This window comes from Poecilia mexicana, unplaced genomic scaffold (genome assembly GCF_051168715.1).
Source record: "Poecilia mexicana isolate PSO_F unplaced genomic scaffold, ASM5116871v1 scaffold_12, whole genome shotgun sequence".
Classification (NCBI taxonomy): Eukaryota; Metazoa; Chordata; class Actinopteri; order Cyprinodontiformes; family Poeciliidae; genus Poecilia; species Poecilia mexicana.
Genome location: NW_028263381.1, coordinates 25256129 through 25278088, shown reverse-complemented (window position 1 = coordinate 25278088; position 21960 = coordinate 25256129). Strand labels below are relative to the sequence as shown.

Sequence of the window (21960 nt, the reverse complement as noted above, 5' to 3'; positions counted from 1 at the left end):
CACCCCACATAGTGACAACCATAAACATGGTGTACGAAACAAATAGCCTATTTTATACTATTATGAGGAAGAACCATTGACATTTGAACATCACAGCTATGTAGCTTGATAGCTTTAGCCAAAGTTTGCTACTCTTGCACTTGTATAAATCTACCAGGTTCAACATGTTGGTTTGCAGTTATAGTCTGAAGTAAAGCATAGAGGCTAAATGTAGTCAAAAGGTTCAAACATAAACACAAATGTTAAAGTTCATCTGACTTATTTGTAAGTGTGAGTTTATTCCAGGTAGCGGGTTTCCTTCAGCAGAGCAAATACATGCAGACGAGATTAGCTGGGGATTAAAAACGACCTTTGATGTGTGAGAAAGGCTGCTTGTGTCTCGTTTATGTCTAATACCTTATTTAGCATCTTACACACCAGACTGGTAATTTGTGCTTTTGTAGTTTAAAGTTTGAGCAGATTTTTTACCTTGAAATTTGGGCCTCTTTTCTGTCGTTATAGTGATCTATTTCCCTTCGCAGAAATCGCATCCATTTCTGTAAGACAGGAAGCAAAATAACCAGATGTCAGCTTCTCCCTGCAGAGAGCAGAAACACACGACTTTCACAGTTCAGTGGTGTTCAGTGATCTTCTCACCCTTCGCTCGTCTTCGCTGGCAGCAGAAAAATACCACGTTCTGTGTTTCTTACTGAAATGGACGATTTTAAAGGGAAAAACGTTGCTGGACGTCGTCTCCTCTGCTGCTCTCATCACTCTGTTGAACCAAACAAATGTAGTAGATTGGAGATTTATCTGCTCATAATTATTGGGAAGTCCACTGGGTAAAGCAGCAGGGATGTATTTATATTGCCTTAAAATAGATGCAGTTCTGAATGCATCTCGTTCACTTTGTTTAGTTTATCAACCTACTGGCTGGAGTAAAGTGTCTCAATACCTCCTCAAAAAGTTTAGCATTTATTGAGGATCTTTTCACACCTGATAGTCTGATAGGTTCGGTTTGACTGGGGACCAAAACTGCAACATTTGTTTCATTTTCAGCTGCAGTTTTCTTTCAGACTGCTCTGAGTCAAACCAACCAAACGCTCAGAGCAAACTGTTCCCCTCCTGGCCTGAGGGGGCGCTGCAACAAGAACCACTAAAGGAAACGACATAAAAACCTCTGAAGGAGACACAGAGTACTGCTTCCTTCATCACAAAATGTAAACAAAAATGGAGTGGTGTCAGATTTTAGTGGTTGGAGGATTTCTCTTTTGTCTTTGGCTAAAAACCGCGAGCCATTTCTAATGCTAGCGCTAGGCTAGCACACTGGTTTTGGTTGTATTTACCCAGAATGCCTTACTATAGTCCACTTCCTGCTTTTGGAGCGGTTTCTAGTCCACTTAGCGTTCACATATGAATTCAACCATAGTTCAGCCAAACTGAGACCTAGATTTGTAGGTGGACCAGACCTTTGGGATGTCCTCAAACAAACTGGACTTTCTGGTCAAATTAACTAGAGTTGGACTGAAGCGAACCAAACATGGCTGCTTTGAATGATTCACCTTGGAAAAGAACCAAATGCTTGTTTTGGGAATACCAGGCATTTGTGCTAATGCTAGCCAAAAATGCTAGCTTTAGCCCAAATGCTTAAGCTAATTTGTTTTTAAATCAAGCAAAATCTGTGAAACAAGCCATAAAACTTGTTGATCTTCGCTGTGGTTAATTTTTACCAACCTGTTGTAGCCGTTGAGAGAGAACGCCCCCTGTGGTGAAGGAGAGGTGCTGCTTTTGAAGTAGTACACGCAACCCTTGTGGATGATTATGTACCTCAAAGGCCCTGTAGACAGCAACACACATCAGGAATGTCTTCATCTGTCTCATAAACAAGGCAGAAATGATCTTTTTAAGTTTTACTCACATTTCATGAGACTGAACTGACTGCCTCCCTTCTTGTGGAGATATCCTGAGGTGGAAACTCCTCCTGGCATCGTGAGGAGATTCTGAGCCCCGATGGCTCGCATCGGCACCGGCCAGTACATCTCTGGAAACGACATGGTTCTGTAGGCAGGGAGGATAAAAAGCATGAAAATATGAAAATCAATCCATCGTTTCCCTGTTTTGGTCCAACCAAGTAATCCCTCCTTCAAATGTAACATCCAGGTTCTCCTCTACCTCCTGCTGAGTCTCTTGCTAATGCTCTGGATTACAGTATTTTCCCGCAGCATGTTGACTGTGGAGGTGAAAACTGTGGAGGCTAAAGTCAGCAGAAGGTCCATGACAGAGACGGCATTCCGGTTGGACTCTCTTCCCGCTGCGTCCGATCCGATCCAGGTCGAATCAAATCTCTCTGATCAAACCATCCCTTCATTCCCTCCCATCAGCTCTCTCTCTCCCTCTCTCTCTGTCTGGCGTTTTATCTCTCACATTCTCCGTCTTACATAATCACGTCAAACTGAGATAGAGCTCCATGGAGGCAGGAACGGATTTCTGCATGAACACAGATGGATTCAGATAGGGCATCCCGAGTCCTTTCACTGGAGTTCAAGGCTCAGAGGGAAAATCTGGGTGTGTGTGTGTGTGTGTGTGTGTGTGTGTGTGTGTTGGAGAGCACAAAGTAAACACTCTTAATGAAGTTTTAATCTTGAAATGTGTTTATGTGTCGTTTCCAGTATATCAACAGAATCAGGAGTTCAGACGGAAAGCGGGTGTGGTTGGTTCTGAGTGTCTGAAGTCCAAAACCAAAAGACCTGGAACAACTTCAGGGGAAAGTACTGAAAATGTGGTTTTTATAAAACTATTTATTTCATTTTTATTGAGTGTCTTTACCAAGTTGACTTGTAGAAATCTACATCTGGGTCGTAACAAAGTTCAGTCTCGTCTCACCAGTTCCTGTCTGGTCAGCCGTTTACCATTTTTTGTCAAATTAGTTGCCACCTTTCTGGTTTTCCTGTCCTACTAACCTTTTCAGTAGTTCAGTTTAGTGTTTTCACCTGCTTAAAAAAATATTACAAAATCTTTCTTTAGATTCACCAATAACTCTTAAAAAAAACTCTCATTTTGGTCTCAGGAAACTGTTAGCTTGACATTCATTTTTGTAGATTTACTGTTTTCTGGCTGGACTTCTTTCATGTTGAGCTATTGTAAAAAAAAAAAAAATCAACATATTATTAATTTTATTTTATTTTTTTACCCAAAAACCTTTCAAAAAGTTGCATCTGTGAACTTCAATCAGTCAACTTAGAAACCAGCCACTTGCTCCTGTTTGGCTGCCATTAACCAGGAGCTCTTGCTGCCTTTTGCTGATATGTTTCCTCTTATTATGATGCTTTTAGTCGTTCAGTTTGGGGATTTTACCATCTTCCTGTTAAAAACAACGTCATATTTGTCTTAATGTGCGCCATTAGTCAGATTAGAGCCGGTCATAGAAACCTGTTAGCTAACGCTCATCTTTTGATGAGTTTGCTGTTTATTAGCAGAGTTTATTTTAGCTTCGTTAACTGTTTCCGATCATATTGATCTTTTTATTTGTTCAGTTTAGTGTTTTTTAAAACCTGCCTTAAAATAATAATAATAGTGAAAAATAAACATTTTTAGAAATGGCTACTCCTTTAACTGGGAAACTATTTGCTAGCAAGGAGCTGTTTTTGCTGATCTTTTCTTCATGTTGAGTTTTTATCATTTTATTGATTTGATGTTGTTACTCAGAAACTTTTTTAATTTTCCCATGTTGACTATTTTCAGTCAACCTGGGAACCTGTAGCCATTAGCTAATGGTACTTTTTGCTACATTTCTTGTTTCCTTCCTGGTTTTATTCTCTTTCTCAACTATATTAAGACCAGAAACCACATTATTCCACTTTAACTACTTTACAGAACAAAGCTTTCTTTAATTTCAACTAAAATGTTATGATTTTATCTTGTTTAGGGTTAATGCTGTTTCAGTGCTAGCTGCTAATTCAGTCCAAAAATATTGAAATATGTAAAGATTTAAAGCAACTGTATGACTTTTTATTACTTTTTCTATTAGTTTATGTTGTTTTCAAGACAATATTTAGAGGTCAACCTTTGTTAATCATGAAGAAAATTAAATAAACCAACTATATTTCAATGTAATCTTGCTAATCTTTTGCTAAGTAAACAGCCGCTAACTTTAAAAATGTAATTATTTCACTCCATAGGAATGAGTTTTGCAGAAACAGTGATGACATAAGACATTTTTCTGAAATCCTAAGTGATGAAACAGGAAAGCAAACTGACAGTAAATCAGCAGGGAGGAGCCTTACACTGCGCCTGACCTCTGACCCCTGGCAGCTCTGCTGAGCTTTCATTTGGATATGAAGAGGGAGTCCAGATGCTATCATCCGCCTGCTAACACATAACTCTGTCACTGAGCCTAATCTGGGTCAGAACTGGGTCAGAACCCAGGAGGAAATCCTGAAGTCCAGCTTAGAGCAACACAGAAACACTGAAAAACACGACGGCTCTGCATTCAGCATTTCTGTGTTTTTAAAGGGAAGTCGGCTGAAAAAGCAGCGGAGATTAGAGCTTGGTTTTGATTATCTCATCATCCAACAGAAAACTGTCTCTCAGTTAAAAAATATCGAAGAATAGACGAGTGGCCTTGTATTTATTACTGATTACAAATCAACAATAGTGTCTGAAATCCTAAATATCAAATTTAAGCATTTTTCTTACTGCAAATATCTCACTACACTTGAAATTAAGACAAAACTAAATTAAAAGTAACTTTTTAATGAGACACCGGAGCTTTAAGTCAATAATTCCTTAATATTGATTAAATAACTAGTTCCATTGGTAAATTATTTCACTTTTTACACTGGAAAAATGTCTTTTAAGTGAAATATTGACAAAAAATAAAAAGCTTCTCTATTTGGTGAAAAGTTATGTGTAAGTTAGTTTTGTCTTATTTCAAGTGAACTAAGACATTTACACTGAGGAATAAACCAAAAACACTTGGTAAGTTTGTGTGGTTTTGCTGTGCAATCATGAAGAAAAATGGTGCCACATTAAAGTTCTTAAATTAAAACTTAATATATGATTGATAATGAATTAATTTATATCATAATAACAGAAGTGAATATGTGTCACAAATCAAAAAATCTCTGGATTCACCAAGTTGAAATGGTGGAACAATGTCTAAGTATTTGGTGATAAAAGCTGTTAGTTGTCATTTTAATGATATTCTATCCAGTTGTTGCCTTAAAATGTCCAATATTTGCATATATGTGTTCCGTTTTTTAAGTTTTACATATTCCCAGAAGCACCAACAGGTTTAAATTACTCGTTTGTTTCTTCTGAGAACTCTTTCACCTGGACTTTCTTCCTTTTCGTTTGTTTTTCTGGTTGGAGATAACAATCGGAGCAGGGAGCAGCTTGCATACCAGACTCATTGGAACATGTTTCCTCTGAGAAAAACACACAATGTGTCTGGACTGATTCACAGCCTGATGCCAATCTGCTTTTCACCTGAGGCAGGCAGGAAGTGCAGGCAGTGGACCTTTCACAATAAAACGAGATCAAGGCGACAAATTCAGGAAAGAACGTGGCCAGTTGAATCACTTCAGATTCTCTCCTAAATTAATCATAAATCATCTAATATCAAATAATCTGCTTGTTTCTGGGGTTCATAGGCAACAATGACCAAAAACAGACTTTTATAATCTTTTCAAAATAAAAAAAAAGTACACACAAATATAAAAGTTTGACCTATTTGACAAAGAACTTGTTAAATCACTGACTTCCTGTAGATCTGGGGTGTCCAAGGTGTGGTGCGGGGGCCATTTGTGGCCCTCAGAATGATTTCAAATGGCCGAATGTGGCACAGATTTTACAAACTGAGGCGGTTGAATCATTAAGAAAAATCGTTACGGTGTCATTTTTAACTGATAGGAGGGACATCAACACACCTAATATGTTATAATAAATAGTGACTTTCACACCTCCAGACCTGAATCGGTTGATAAATTTGTAAACTTGTAACTTTTTCCAGCCGTTTGGTTTCTTTACACACAACGGAAACTCCAAGTCAACCAGAGCATGTCACTGCAAACCAGGCGAGAACATTTGGTCTCTTTATGGGTCAGACGAGTCCAGAGCGAAAGAACCAGGTGTGAATACAGGAAGAAGACGACATGATGAGAGGAAGTAGAAAACATGGAGAATCTGAGAACTGCACTTAGTTATTTCTGCATGAAAAGCTGCATCAATAAATCAATAATAGCCTCAGTTATCAGATTAAACTTTACAAGAAAGATGTGAGAACTTTCTAACTGTGTCTTCTCTACTACATCCTATAAAGCACCAAAAGCTAATACGATTAATCAGATCAATCAATTATTGAATCAATTTATAGCTAACTTAATAATCAGTTAACTGGAGAAAGGCTATTTGCTGAAAGAACAACACATTAAAAGCAGTAATTGAGCCAAAACTGTACAAAAAATACAAACATTTTGAATCTAAGACAGAAAATAAACATTTTCTACCCCAGTTTTAACTTCACTTTGTTCAGAATCGGCTACTAAGCTCCTTTTTCCATCCAATTACTGATAAAATCTAAAAATTATAATTTTGTCATCATTTATTGATCCTTTGCTAAGGATGATCAAATATTTATAAAAAGAATGTTATTATTGCATTTTATGCAACAAGATGTTTATTTTCTTTTTTAAAATAAGTCTAATGCATTTCTAAAAATGTAAAAAAAGATGCTTAAATTAAAAATCTGCTCAATAAGCAATTTTTTATCTGATTGATTGATTAATCGCCAGAATAACCAATTAATTGATGAATAAAATAATTCTTTACAAAAAGCCCTACAACGGCCTGTAATGTAAAACAAACAAATCTGTTGTTTGTATCTGAAAGGATTTTGGAACCACAAACTAAAAAGCAGATCTATTTATTAAAGTTTGGCTAAAAATAGGAAAAGGAGCCGTTTCCTGTTCCTGTTGCAGAAGTAAAACACGCAGCAGAGTAAAAACTTAGGAAGTTTTATTAGTTTTAACCAAGCAAACCCTCAAAACCACATTGATGCTTTTGATCAACTTATTTAGGTTTGCTGCATTAAAACACAGTTTAGATTGTTGTTGAGTATTTAACTAAGATAAATTAAATTAGTAAAAGAATAACTGGCTAAAGGTTTGGACATGTTTTCTACTCGTTGGTTTAGTTTTTCCACCAGCGATCGGCTGAAGGAGTCGTCGTTCAGTAAAGAGGAAACTGAAACTATTGTAGCTGTGGATGGAAAACCCCTGACTGACGGCCGTCAGGACAGGATTCCTGCTAAATTACCTCATTATCTGAAGACCTGAAATTACCGTCAGACCCAATGGAACGTTTCAAAAGATCCAGAGAAAACGATGCATTTCTGTGAGAGTCACATTCATTAAACTCTGACCTCTTCCTACTGAACTACACAGCAAAACGTTTATTTAGATTTTAGAGACTTAAAAATAATCTGGACCTGCCGGGAAAAGCGAGTCGGGTTTACAGACAAACAAATACAAAAGGAAAAGTCTAATTATGAGTCAGTGGCATAAATAAGTAAAATGATGTTTTCTGCTCAATTTAACTGAAAAACAAATAAAAACTTAAATGCAAAACTGTCACAGCCGGAAACTGAACAATTATGTTGTTTCTGCCGACTCTACTTTTTGTTACATTTTCCTTTTATTATGTTTCTATTTTACAAATAAACCTAAAATATTATTCATCGATTTAACATTTGCAGTAAAAAACTATGTGGGTTTTTCAGGTTTACATTTTGAACTTTTATATTTAATACAAAAAGTTTTTCTGTGGGGAATTTGTTTTTTATTTTATTCCATTTTGTTGTGAATTTCACTCATAAAAACACATTTTTCTAGTTTAGTATGAAACTATGTCAGGGATAAACCTGTTTTTTGGAAAAATGCACATTAAAAATTAAATAGAATAATTTGAACAGTCCAGGTAGCTGATGAGGTTTGGAGATCATTTTCTTCATGGTTCCCACTTAATAACAAGTTTGAATAAAATCTGGAGAGTAAAAAATCTTCACTTGGCATCAAGTTTTTCTGCCATGAACTTTTTCAGGGATGTGAAAAACCTCCAAGCAAAGAGGCGACAGATTATTTCCTCATTCTGGTCATTTTGTTTCTGTTGTGTTTCCAAACACAAAGTCTCTTTATTCCCTATAAAAGCTATTTTAATTTTAGGGCTCCAAAACGTTTAGTTTCAAAATAAAAGCATAACATATTGAAATTCTTATGAATGCAAATTAGCATATTATTGTTCAAAGATTCAGAAATCTGCTAAACCTGGCTCATCTCTTTTTTATAATAGTGCTTGTAGTGGTTTTACAAACCAAAGCAATAAAGATAAATCTGTTTACATTTCCACGCCCACAAGCTGAAGGCAAACCTGCAGCTTTGCGCTGCAAAGATTTCCAGCAGCTGCCAGGTGTCTTTTACTGAAAATGGATTGCGGCTAACCTGAAGCTGTGACTAAAAGCATGCTGCAAGTCACGAAGACCCCCCTTCACGGGCTGCCTTAAAGGTCAGAGGTAAACCACCGCCCCAGCTGCGACGGGGCCGTCCGGCCCAGGAAGTAGACGCAGCCGGCGAGCGACGCCTTCGAAGCCGCAGCTCATTTCCTGTTCCCCATCCTGAGACCACAACTGTAGTCAGAGCTTCACTTTTTGTGTTGTCAGGTGGAAACAAGTGAGTAGAAGCAGGTGGGCTTATGAAGATGAATATCAGAATAAAGTGATTAATGCAGCGGCGAAGATTCGGTTTCTACGGAAAACTGTTGGTGCCAAAAAAACCGCAAATGACCTACAAGTGTATTTATCAGAAAAACTTTTATTTCATTATTTTAATTACAGATGCATGTTGTAGCGTTTTTATGGAAGCCCTGCAGAGCCAAAATCACATAATCCAAATGGGATACTCACTGGAATACTGATTGAGTAGATGCAAGTGGGTTTATGTTAATTTATGTCAGAAGAAAATTATTAAAGCAGCGCAGCATTTAGCATGTGTAGCTGTTAGTGCAAAAAATCTCATAACGTAAATACGTCTTCTTAAGGGAGATAAGCATGTAATTATTAGTCAAAGTTTTATTTCATGCTGCATGTTGCTCCTAACAATGACAGATACATGTAGCAGGGTTTCTATGGAAGTCTATTGGTCGCAAAGTCACAAAAATGCCCAAATGTTTAATCCAAATTGGGAATAAACACTGAGGAATGAATATATGCAATTGGGCTTAAGTTATTTTAATCCAAGAAGAAAATTATTAATGCAATGCAACGTTCAGCGCTTAGAGAGTGTGACAGGGTTATACGGGAAGCTGTTAGTGCCAAAATCTCAAAATGACTCATATGTGTAATTATTAAATAATATTTGTTAGTATTATTTTGTTAGTAATTATTAGAAAGGATTTTATCACAAAAGGCATTAAGACACCCCTGATCTAGCAGGAATTACTTGTCACTCCTGCTAGAGTAACAAGTCTAGCAGGAGTAACAAACTGAAAAAAAAGCTAAAAATTAGCTTTTTTTCAGTTGTTTTAGCCCAAGTTATGTTGTTAGACAGGTGCTGCTTAAATTATATTTTTTATTCAGTCCTAGCATACCGAACCTGAACTTAAACAATGTGGATAATTAATTCATGATTTATCCAGGTTAGCTTGCGTAGTTTTTTCATCTTAATTCTAAGATTAGTTGTGCATTAAGTAGGATTAATAAAAAAAATACTGATTTTATTTGATATTAAAAAATGTTTGTGGATCTTAAACATTGCAGCTGGACTAAATGCACAAACAATGACAAATTTTACATTTTATTCTGTCTTTACAGCAAGGAGGATTTATTTTATTACATTTAGCTTTAAATAATGCTAACAAATAAAAAAACGGAGATACTTTATTCTGGAATTGTTTTTATTATTTATGTTTGTAGGTAGTTAGCTGCTCAGTCAAAAATAGTTTTTATTTGAGGAAATAGATTTAATATTAGACATGTCAGCCATATTTGATGAATACAGGTTTAATTTAGCAACGATTCTGTGGAACCAGCGGATTCTCTAGAGTAACGAAACGCATCGATGACCAACGGTGTGAATAATTCCTCGTTTTGTTGCAAATAAAGAACTAGCAGAAAGCAGAACAGAAAGAGAAAGTGAACTTTCTCACTGCAGCAGCAGCAGCAGCTCCTCTTTCTCTACCTGTGTGTCCTCATGTACATCATTTCTTCCTGTGTCCAAATATGGAAGTCCAGCTCAACAGGAAATGCATCACCAACATGTCAGACACGCTGCTCTCCATGAAGCCTTTCCCAGAATTAATCGGTTAATTCTCTTTGTTAAAAAAACATGATATTTTTCCCTGCTGAGCTTCAAGACGTTCAGAAAGTTGCACGGAGACTTTGAAGACGAAAATCTTCCAGATTCGACCGTCTTTCCTCCCGCTCTCACCGCTCTTCATTCAGGGTCGAAAATGAGAACACACTTCCTGTAAGCGTCTCGCGTTCTCGCTGTCGAACCTCACAGAGGAATTACCATAGCAACGACCAATAAATGGAGCACTATGGGATGCTTTTATAGACTTTTGTCTCCACTGGAATAAATGGCATAAGCGTCTTGGAGAAAATGACCATAAAGAATCAAAAAAAGTTTTTTTTTTTTTTAAGTGCTTATGTCACCAAAAACTGAATAAATGTTCAAGTTTGGCTCAAAATTTAACTTGTTTTATCTTCAATATTTAAGTTTCTAAACCTTTCAGTCAAGTTTCACCTCCATTTACTGCAAATTCTCCAACATAAAATATTAAAACTGTTCAACTTGAAGCAATATAAACATCCAATTTTAAGCTAATCATTGTGAAATGATTAACTTAAATCTGACAACAAACCAATCAGATGAGCCCGTTTTAAATTTGCTGCATTATGCGGTGAAATGGGACTAAATGAACATAAATGTCGACTTTAAGCTCCAAAACCTTCAGTTTAAAAGCAAAAGTCTGTTTTTTTTCCTGAACGGGGTTCTGTGTGGCATTTATGAGCTGTAACTATCTTACCTTATGGTAGATAACCATCTCTTCATCTCAGCAGAGATAAAAGTTTTACAGGAGTTCATTTAAATGGCATCTTATTGACATTTAAAATGCTTCATTTTCCTGTCTGAAGAAATGCAAAGCAGCACCAAGTCACTGATAAACGGGGAGCAGATTTTAACTTTTACATTTGATTGAACTGAATTTAAATTAGGACTGAATTGGAAAGATGTGAATTATGTTCATCTTCTAATTGTTAAACATAATTAAATTATCCTCATGCTGTTGCCATTGTTAACCATTATAAATTGAACATGATAATGCGGCGGCTTAGTAACTGATTATGGTGACGATTAATTGGATAAAAATTGGCCCATTCTGCTAATCTTCATATAACTACTAGAGCCGTTTTCATCCAATATTACAAAAACATGAGAAGATGCAAATAAACAACTTGATTCCTTTTTAAAATGGGAAAATAAACATTTTGTTGCCTAAAATGCAACAACAGGTCATTCCTTCAGTGAATGAATCATTTCTAGCTCGGCGTTCATCTGCAGCTAAACCAGTTCTTCTAACATCAACATGAGAAAAGATCAGCCTTTCAATACAGAACTGATCTGTTTAGGGCTTTTGTAAACAAATATTTTAGTAATCGAGTAATCTATTGATTATTCTTACGATTAATCGAGTAATCGGATAAAAAAATTATAAAATGAAATATTGGTAAATATGGCATAATACCGGTGTTACTATCAGATATCAATATCAGTCCAATTTTTCATATTTGAGCATCCCTAACAGTTGCTTTTTGTAGTTTAGAAAACTAACCTGTAACAATAATAGCTCACTTTCTAAGTTAACCAGAAGAAAAGTTATAGAAAAATCTGAAATTATATTGAATTTAATAACAAAGAGGCAGGCTCACAAATATGCTTATAAAAATGTCTACAATCCAGCTTTTAGTTTATGTATTCATCTTCAGTGAGTTTAATAGATTAATTAAACTCACCTTGCCACCTAACCTGTCACGCTTTGGGTTTGAAAATACGGGAAATGCCGCCTGGAGTGGGAGGAGAGGGCGAATGAACGAACGTAAGATGGAGGGGAGGAAATAGACCAGCGGACTGACGAACCGTTAGACCGGGGGACGAACACGGGGGGAAGCAATACGGGATATTTACGACACCTTCACTGGTCACACTCAGAAACTCATCTACCAGCCATGTACGATGCGCTCCGCCACCCGTTTCTTCAGACCGGGATATGAAATTTATTGTGCGGTTCGTCGGTAAAGCTACATTTACACGGTAAGCATCAGCTACTCAGCCGCCCGCCCTGTTCAGGCTATCCGCTCACCTCAGCGCTCTTCCCGCCGTTCGCTTTCAACCAGCAGCCCCGGAGGAGAAATGCTGCCGTACTCCAGGCATTCCCCCAGTCATTTTAAGGATGCTTATTGGTTCCCCAAAAACGATAAAAAGTCGGGCATTATCATCAATCAATAAAATCCCCACGGGCCAATCTTGAAGATTGGACTTTATGCCGCTGAGACTTAGCTTTTGTCAACAACTCAGAGGCGGAAGTGAGAGCTCCGCGCAACGCAAATGAAGTCCCGGCCGGAACACGGTGCGCTAACTAATAAAACATAAATTAACGAAGCTTCGAGGCAGGTCAATTTTCCTCGAGGAATTTTAGTAATCGAGGTACTCGAATCATTCGAGGAATCGTTTCAGCCCTAGATCTGTTTATTATTCATTTATTAACGATTCAATTGCAGAAGATGCTTAACAGAACATTTTATTTAAATAATTTGAACCAGGTGAAGATAAAACTGTTCTGGTTATTTACATTTTTTAATCATAAAAGCAAAATGTATTTATATTTTTACAGTTTTGGCTGAATTACTGCTCTGAACGTGTTGTTCCTTCAGATCCTGCACACTCCAGTTAGCGATTAATCAATTAATAAATTAGTTGACTATTATTTCAAGAATCGAATTAATCAAATTAATCGTTTCAATCCTGCAGGCAGAAATTATTTTCTAGCATCGAACTGAAGATGCAGTTTTAGCTCCACCTTCAGATCCATCATTTCAATCATCTGTGATAAACAATCAGAAAAACTTAAAGATGCAAACAGAACATATCAAAATATGAACTTTGCCTTTAAGATTTCCATTTTCCTCGAATCCACCAAACATGAAGATACAAAGTAAACAGCCCAGATCATGATACGTCCCGTTTTCTACCACTTCTCCTTCTGACTCTTTAATAAAGTCAACTTATCAGATAAAGCTTCATATTTGACCAGCTATCTGAGGCTTTACCTCAGCACACCGACTGACAGGAGCTAACTGGACATTTCATCTTTAACTTCACGTGTTCACCTTCTATTCTCACATTCAAACTGTAGCATCATCGCTCTTAAATCCACCGACTTAAACTCCGATACGTCTGACAATAGTTTGAAAAGCTCCAACTGCGTCTTTTGCAACCGGCTTGCATCAGGTCGGCCTCTGACCAGGCTGAGTAAATCTAATTCTGGACTGCAAGTGTTTTCGTTGTTCCACTGAAGTGAAGCTGCTGTTGTTTATGACATGTAACTATAACCTTAAAGGTGCTACAATAGAAACGTTAGAAAAGGATTTCCTTTAATTTCCCACTTTCAATCCAGATATCCACCGACGTACCAAAGGATCAGTGACTGGCAAACGAAGTAAAGTTGTGCGGGAGGAAAAAACACGAAGAGCTCAACTCACAGGAATTCCCTTTCATCCTGAACACACATCCTTGTGCTCGGCTTGGAGCTCCGAGCAAACGACTTCTTCTTCCTCAGCGAAGGAGCGGACACGGCGGCGGACATGACTGGAGCCTCACGGGAAGAGGAGCAACCATACTTCTGAAAAAAAGCCCAGAGGAACGACGGGAGGACGGCCTGGTGGAGGGTCTCCGGTTCCAGAGCAGGCCAGTCGGTTCAGGTGGAAGGTGAGTAAATTAGTGGAGGATAAAAAAAGACCAGATGATGCGTCAGTTAGGAAGTCTGCAGTTAATCTGAACCGCGTTGACTCTCCAGCTGAGGTTTCCTGAAGGTGTCGAGGCCTCTGATTGGACGGCTGCGGTACTTCCTGCTTCCTCTGAGGAAGCATGCGATTGGCTGCTGGATGCCACACACACACACACACACACACACACACACACACACACACACACACACACACACACACACACACACACACACACACACTTCCTTTTTACACACTCGGACAAGCAGGACCTGAAAAAAGACACCGGGGGAATTTCCATCCTCTCAGACTGGAACAATGAACAGATCACATATTTACAAAATGTAACAAAATACACGAGAACATGGGGAGGAAAATAATAAAACGCTTTCTGTTTGAGATTGACTGAAGTAAAGCTTATATGCTCCAGGCTGTGATAAACACATGGGTCTGATAAATAACAAAAACAGAAATTATATAATAAGACACAAACATTTTCACCAGAAAATGAAAGAAGCTCAAAGCTGGCCAGTTATTTACAACAAACCAGGATAAAATTATAAATAAAAACACTTTTTAAAGTGTAACTAAACCCAAAACATACTTTATCTACTGATAAAAACTGACCCTTAAGGCGCCATCTTTACGTTTCTGTGCAAATTGTGACATTTTTGTGTAAATTTGTTTAAATTTGTGGTATTTTGGCTGAAACCATTTCAGTGCTGCCCTCTTTGGGTTGAACGGTGGTACTGCAGTTGAATTTTCCTATTGATTACAGCTGAACAGTTTGGTTGACGTCAGCATTTCACTCAGACACACGCCCCCTGGTGGCGAGTCAGGAGATGGAATAACGAGCGCTGATCGATAGCTGATCGATAGCTGATCGATAGCTGATCGATAGCTGATCTCACATTTGCAACATGGACACAAAGTGGAACTGATAAAAGTCTAACCCTAGAAAACGTCACCAGACGTGTCACTTCTTTTGTAAATAAAGTCACTACAGGCCTTTGAAGGTTGATAAATATCGCGACAGTCTTTCCTCCTGACCTCATCCCTGCTTCAGACTGTTGAAGCTAATTGCATCTGCAGGGATCTGCCACTTTAAGAGGGAGGATCGGTGATGGCATCCAGAGTTTTACTGACTCACTGAGGAGCGTCGCAACCAGAGATAACAGAGACCACTGTGACATTTCATGTCCATAATAACGAGGTCTGCTGGTTCCTGCTGCAGCAGGTCTCACAGCATTTAAACCGCCGAGCCTCTAAACCCGCAGCGCGTCCAGAGTGACTCAAAGCTGAAGCCTCCTCAGGCTCAGTGACCAGGAAGCAGAACGCTGCGGCTCGCGCCTCATCTGATCAAAGACAGGTAACCCAGATCTGCAGCGGCGCGACCCGACCGTCATGTCAGGCTGCACTTGTTCTGCCGTCTCATCTCAAACCACAGCAGTTTTATCACGGGTGTCTGCGGCGGTTTTACGTTCACACTGACTGTTTGAGCTTCGGTCAGTGCATGAAGCACAGCAGCCTGTGAATCTGCAGCCCAGTGACTAATTTATGAAAGCAGGCCTTCATACTGAGACACCAGCTGCTGTGGCGATTCCCGCCTACAGGGGGAGCCACGCAAACAAGAATCAGCCTCAATCGCTCAGCCAAACAATAATAGATGCTGTCAAAACAAAAATGAAACCAAGTGGCGGCTGAACATGTTACTGTTCAGGCATCTGCACAGCTAAAAGTATCAGATTAAAGAGAAACTTTGGGATAAAAATATAAAAGGAGTGGATTAAAGAGCAGAATCTGGAGAGACATGACAAAACAAAACCGTAACTTTTAATATGAAAACGGTGGTAAAAGTAGATAAAAAGCCTGTTTTCATGTTGAAATTTGGGTAAGTCATGAAATTTATTGTTGAGCTGCATTTTTTAACTAAGCTAGAAAGAATAAAGACGGCAGGAAGATGAAAGTGGCATCTTGTTTTGGACGGCAGCATCATTTTCTTCCTGAAAGACAAAATGATGCTGCAGGACGACCAAACTGCAGAGACGGACGAAACGCTAAGCTAATGTACAAGATGGCCGCCCAAAGTGTTCGCATGACGGAGCATCTCTGCTACTTTCCTTCTGATTTTATGTTTTTAAAAACATTCATTTGTCTGTTCCCTCTGGTTTCAGAGGCTGTGTGGATGAAAGGATTTTAGTTGATTATGATGCGTAACCATAGCAACAAAAGCAGCTGATTGACATCACTAAAGTTCAAATAATGAGTTTATCCAGAGCAGGAGCAACGAGAGCAGAGAGAGAAGGAGGAAGTCCAAAGCTTCTCCTCCATCGGTCATAACGGACATTATGAGCCAACGAGTCGGATAAAATTCATCATGACAATCTAAGACTATCGTCTCCAGTTTAGTTCCATATGTGGTACAAAGTAGATTTTGTTGCTGGGTGAAACTATCAGAACTGGGTCAGACATGTTGGATGTTGGTCACATGGGGTCAAAATAAATAAAATCAGTTTTGTGTCGCATTTTCCTGCTGTGTGAATTTATTTGATGTTTCTGGTTTTGTTGCTGCTTCTCTTGAAAGGCGTCATGAAACACTGACTAATGAAATTTGTGGATTTTGAATAAACAGTAATGCGTCATCAGCGTAACTCAGATCTTTACATTGAAAACGACTTTTTCAGTTTGGTCTGAAATGTTTTAAAATTGATCATGGCTCCTCATGTTCCTCTCCTGCAGCCAAATTACCACCAGTTTTCAGAAAAGGGTGTTTTATTTACTTATTTATCTTTACACACTTCAGCAAACTATGGAAGCCCATTTCTGCCATGAAATAAAAAGTAAAAGCTGAACAGGAAGTCATCATTTTGAGCCATGCTGCTCAGAGAAGCAGCTCAACCTCCCGTCTCATAATTAGGATGTTGAGATTCTAAATTATAACTTCCTGCTGGGCTTTTACTTTTTCTCTCATGGTGGAAATTTTAATCCTAAATAAAGAACAACAGGATCTCTGGAAAGGCCAACCTGAATGTGAAGGCTTGATTTATGCTGATGACGTTTAATTTTTACCTAAAAGCCCCAGATTTCGTAACTGTTGGTGTTTACAGTGCATAAATAATCCCTCTAAACTGAAACTGTTTAGAGGGAAATCTATTTTAGGAGCAACTGCATCCTCCATAAGTGAGACGCTAAGTTCAGTTAGCAAACATTTACCAACCAAAATAGTTTATATAATATTGTCATGAACTTCAATCTGGTCATCATCAGTTTAGCATTAGTTATATTTTTAATCCCTTCATTAATTTCCAGAGGTTGGCAACATTTTCATTATTTGTTTGTCCTGATGGTTTGAAGCGAAGTGAGAGATCGTAATCTGAATCTAAACCGTTTTAGTTTAAATAACCAGCAGCAGAAACACATGCAGCCATGAAATCCTCTGCAGCTTTTATTACGTCTCGTTGCTCCGCAGGAAGCAGGAGTTCAAACGCCGTTTATAGAGAAAATCTATAAAGTTTTTATCCTTTTCACCACAAGCATATCTATAAAAACATAAAAGAGCCGTCAAATATTTAGGTTCATTCAGCGAAGCCTTAAAACCGAGTCCAAGGAGGAAAAGGGAAAACTGGAAGTTCGGATTTGATAAAAACTTAGAAATATGTGAAAAATTCAAAACAAATCCATGTTTTAAAAGAAGTAAAAGTTAAAAATAACCAGAATTTAACCAGAAAAAGACAAACAGTTACTATCATGTGAATTGTATGTTTTAGGTGCAATAAAATAAAATAAATGAGTCACTGAAGGATATGAAACAGAAAATAGGGAACATCAGATAAATAAGAAAAACTCCTGATTTTCAATACACAATCATTTTCAGACAGAAAATATTTAGTTTCCATCTGATTATGAATATTTATATTTATCCTGTAACAAATACGGCAAGCAATACGAATTTATTCATTGTGTTTTGGATTAATTTGAATCAGAAAGAGAAGCCGGCCCACAGCATCACTAATTATCTCTGATTGTTTCCAGTTTTAATCTTTTTCCAGTTTGATTGTAGATGTGGGAAAGTTCAGGAGAGCGCCCGTCTTTCCCATTTTGAGGAGCGACAAGAACAAACCACATCAGTAACCGTACATGTGCCACTTCTGCACAAAATCTATAAATAAATTCAAAACGTCCTTTTTTTGAAACAGAAACCTGCTCACAGGTTTTAGATTTACATCTGGAAACAGAAGCAAAATACAATACATTTTCTATTTTCAGGGAGAAAAAAACCAAAGTTTTATTTTAAATCTTCTATTTTTGTCATTCTGCAGTCTAAGGAGGAGGAACCGGCCCGCAGCATCACAGATCCTCCTCTGTACCAAACAGCGAGTCTGTGACGTTTCCCCACACCAGACAAACCTCTGCTGTCTTGAAGAGTAACACAATATTTACACCCCAGGGAAACAGGAAGTTCCTAATTAAGTTCCTAGAAATGACAAAATGATTCTTTTCACACTTGAGCGATTTTACTTTGACTATAAAAAAGTCCCAGATGTTCCAACGTAAGAAGAGACGCAAAATGATCAACGTTGGCGGAAAATTAGAGAAGTTTCAGCTCCATCAGGGCTATTTTATCAGCACTCTGTTAAATAAAAACATAAAAAAATAAAGACATGTTTTAAAAAGCAGGATTATTTCTTCACCTTTGATGTTATTTCTGCATTTGAATTATTTTAGTGTCAGACTGCAGCTGCAATAAGAAGAAACATTTAAATGAACACATTTATATTTGCACGTCTTTATCTGGGTTGTTGCTGCGAAGTGCGGATGGATTTAAATTTAAACCAGCTTGACGGATGCAGACAGACGTTTGTGGGGGATAAAAACAGGTTTTTCATTTTGCATGTAACCAGGAAACGTCCAAAAGTTCATTCAAATCTTCAGATTTTATCGAAAGAGGATCAGAAATGTCTTCAGTTTTTACACAAAGAAGCGAATTTAAGCTTGAATGTGTTTTATTTCTGTCAACAGCTGATAAGAAGATTTTAGTTCTGCTGTTTTTATTCTCATCGATCTTTAAAAGTTGTTTCAGTTTCTTGGATTCGATGCAAATATCCGTCTTTCTATGTTTGTTAAAACAACGTTGACTTAATTCTCCAGTAAATAAAGTTTGCATGAATGTTTCTTATCCTCAGCCAGTTGAGATTCAGATTTTTACTGCTTCCTGCTGATGTTTTATTTTTAAACTCTTTATAGATGAGAAATATCAGAGATCAGGAAACTGAACAAATGTTTTCACTTTTTCAGGTGAGAGAAATGATCTGTTCTGGTTTGTTTTTGTTGTCACAATTACGTTAATTTAAAAGTCAAACCAAAGATTAATTTTTACGCAACTATTCTTTGAAGGTAAACAGCTAAGCCAACCTGAAGAAACAGTAATTTCCTCCCTTGATAAACCATTTTAGTAAGAAGGTTTTGGCTTCTTACTAAAAAATGGTTTAAGTAAATCAAATGACTTAAACAGGACCTTCCTGGCAGCATGAAGTAGGCTAGAAGAGCTGAAAAAGCAACAGCCTCTAATTTAAACATAATGAAGCAAAATGATTGGATGGATCCGTCTAGTAAGAACTACAGAGACATTTTTATGGTTTTTGGTCTCCAGAAAACCACAGAGAAAAGACGGAACAATGGAAAACCTTGACAAGAGAGACTGATGAACCAACGATAACATGAAGTTCTGACCCGAAACAACACAAAAAAACCAGCATTTACTAAAAAACATCAAAACTTTGGGGAAATATTCATCTGGTGTAAAACTAACAGCAGAAACAATCAGTAAAGCACGGCGGTGGCAGCATGATACCTCAAAAAACACAGAAAAATTATGTTTTTGGAGTGGCCTAGTCAAAACCAGGACTTGCGTTGGATTAGATGCTTTTTATGCTGAATTTCATTGATATTGCAAAGATAAATGAGGCAAAGATAAAGTTTTGAATTTTGCATGCAACCAGGAAAAATTTATTCAAATGTTACAATTTTATCAAAGTCTCAATATTTGAATGATTTTAAGTCACTAAAGTCGTTTGGTTGATGCAAAAGTTTTCCTTTTTTTTATTTATGCATGTGGATTTAAAAAATGGCCTCCATGAAAGAAGAGCAGAACCACAGCTGACCCAACAGAACCCAAAGACTGAAAAACATCTTTATGATCCTCAAACGTTTGGAAAAATATGTGGATGGTGTAAAACTAACAGAAACAGAGTCAAGCACGGTGGTGGAAGTATGATGCCTCAAAAATAAACACAGAAAAATGCAGTTTAGGAGCGGCCTAGTCAAAACCTGGACATAACGATGCTGTTCATGCTGAGTTTCTTCAATTGTGCAACAGCAAGTGAAGCGAAACGCCTTGAGTGACTTTAAAGAAGCTTGATGGCAGCTGTTAGCGCCAAGAGTGACAAGTGTTAGTGTTAGGGGCACCGAGTTTTGTTTAACATGCAATCTGGTTTATTTGTTTTTTCTCTAAATAAATAAGGAAATTAATTTGGAAACTGAAATGTGAAGTTACTCTAGCGAGGGCCGAGCGATGCGGCCTAAAAACCAACATCAACTCCAGTTTCCCCCTGAAAAAATACTTTAATTTTCATTTAAATAATAAAATAACACTGAAAATACCAACATGAACTAAATGAAGGTGGTCGGCTAAGTTTCAGTTAATCTCTCCAGATTAACTCAGGTTATATTTGGTCGGTGTGGAAGTTTCTAAATGCAGTTAAAATGTTAATAAAACCCGTTTTGTTCATGTTTTCTGGTCGTTTTAAACAGTCGAGCTGTGCAGTGAATCAGAAGGAAGCTCATAAACCAGAAACGGCTCAGCTGGATGACTTGCAGATCTGCGGCGCCTGGTTTCACGCAAACGCAGCAAAGCTGCAGTTTTAGATTAAAACAGCTAAATAACAGCGCAGTCGGTGGATTTGACGTACCCATGGATTGCTGCGTCAGCTGCGAGGCGCGTCTCTGCGGGGCATCGGCGGTTCGAGTCCCGCAGATCGTCTTCAGACTTCCTGCTCTGCGTGTTTCACTGCAGCGGCGCAAAGTGCAGAGAAGCGGCTGCAGGTTTCATTCAGACCCGTTTGTTTCAGCCTGAGGCTTTAAGAGGAGCTGCTGCTGCTGCTGCAGAGCCGCGGCTCGGTTCGGCTCAGACTTCCCCTTCACGGAGCCACTCCTTCATCTGGTCAGATGGGTTAATATGTAACTCAGGCCTGCTGCTCAACTCACCCCGTTATTTAGTCTTCAGAAACTTTTCCTCCTTTTCTTTATTGTTTCTGTTTCTTTCTAATTTTTCATGTTTTCTTTATTTTACTTTCCTCTGTTGCTTTCTCCCCATTTATTCTGTTCATTTCCTTTTTATTCTCCATTTCGGTCATTTCCTGTTTGCCTTTTGTTTTTCCTTCTATTTTCTTTCCTGGTTTTTCTTTCAACTTTTTGGTTTTTTTTATTTAGTTTGTTTTGTTCTTTTTTCCCACAAATTTCTTTATTATTATTCATTGCCATATTATCTGTCCTTCTTTTTCTTTATTATTTTCCTTTTACTTTTATTTGCCCTTTTCCTTCTTTTTTCCATTTTCTTTTGTTTTCCTCTGTCATCACATTTCTTTTTTATTTATTTTTCTTCATTTTCCTTTTTTCCATTTTTCATTCGTACAAACTGGATTCCAAAAAAGTTGTGACACTAAACAAATTGTGAATAAAAACTGAATGCAATGACGTGGAGATGGCAAATGTCAATATTTTATTTGTAATAGAACATAGATGGCAGATCAAAAGTTTAATCTGAGTAAATGTAACATTTTAAAGGAAAATATGTTGATTCAAAATTTCAGTGTCTACAAATCCCAAAAAAGTTTGGACAAGTAGCAATAAGTGGCTGGAAAAAGGAA

The 21960-nt window shown here is 37.7% G+C and overlaps 1 protein-coding gene and 1 long non-coding RNA gene across 6 annotated transcripts in view; one reads left to right on the top strand and one right to left on the bottom strand.

The window, feature by feature from the left end:
- The window catches only part of sh3bp2 (SH3-domain binding protein 2), a 28590-nt gene extending 7036 nt beyond the window's left edge, over nt 1–21554 (bottom strand). The window contains exons 1-5 of one of the 5 annotated variants that reach the window (XM_015001884.2): nt 21004–21554; nt 1898–2037; nt 1714–1816; nt 637–754; nt 469–536 (exon numbers count right to left, since the gene is read on the bottom strand). In XM_015001884.2, the coding sequence (XP_014857370.2) occupies nt 469–536; nt 637–754; nt 1714–1816; nt 1898–2033 (425 nt within the window). In that variant the 5' untranslated portion in view covers nt 2034–2037; nt 21004–21554. Of the gene's footprint in view, nt 1–468; nt 537–636; nt 755–1713; nt 1817–1897; nt 2038–2151; nt 2375–10208; nt 11034–13792; nt 13928–21003 lie in introns of those variants that run through there. The other 4 variants (XM_015001881.2, XM_088011185.1, XM_088011184.1 and 1 more) reach the window with 4 other exon arrangements.
- LOC148156270 (uncharacterized) lies at nt 8412–18714 on the top strand. The gene is made up of 3 exons (XR_015764927.1): nt 8412–8702; nt 13708–14018; nt 18355–18714. It is a non-coding gene; the product is annotated as an uncharacterized LOC148156270 (long non-coding RNA).
- Nucleotides 21555–21960: the final 406 nt, after the last annotated feature.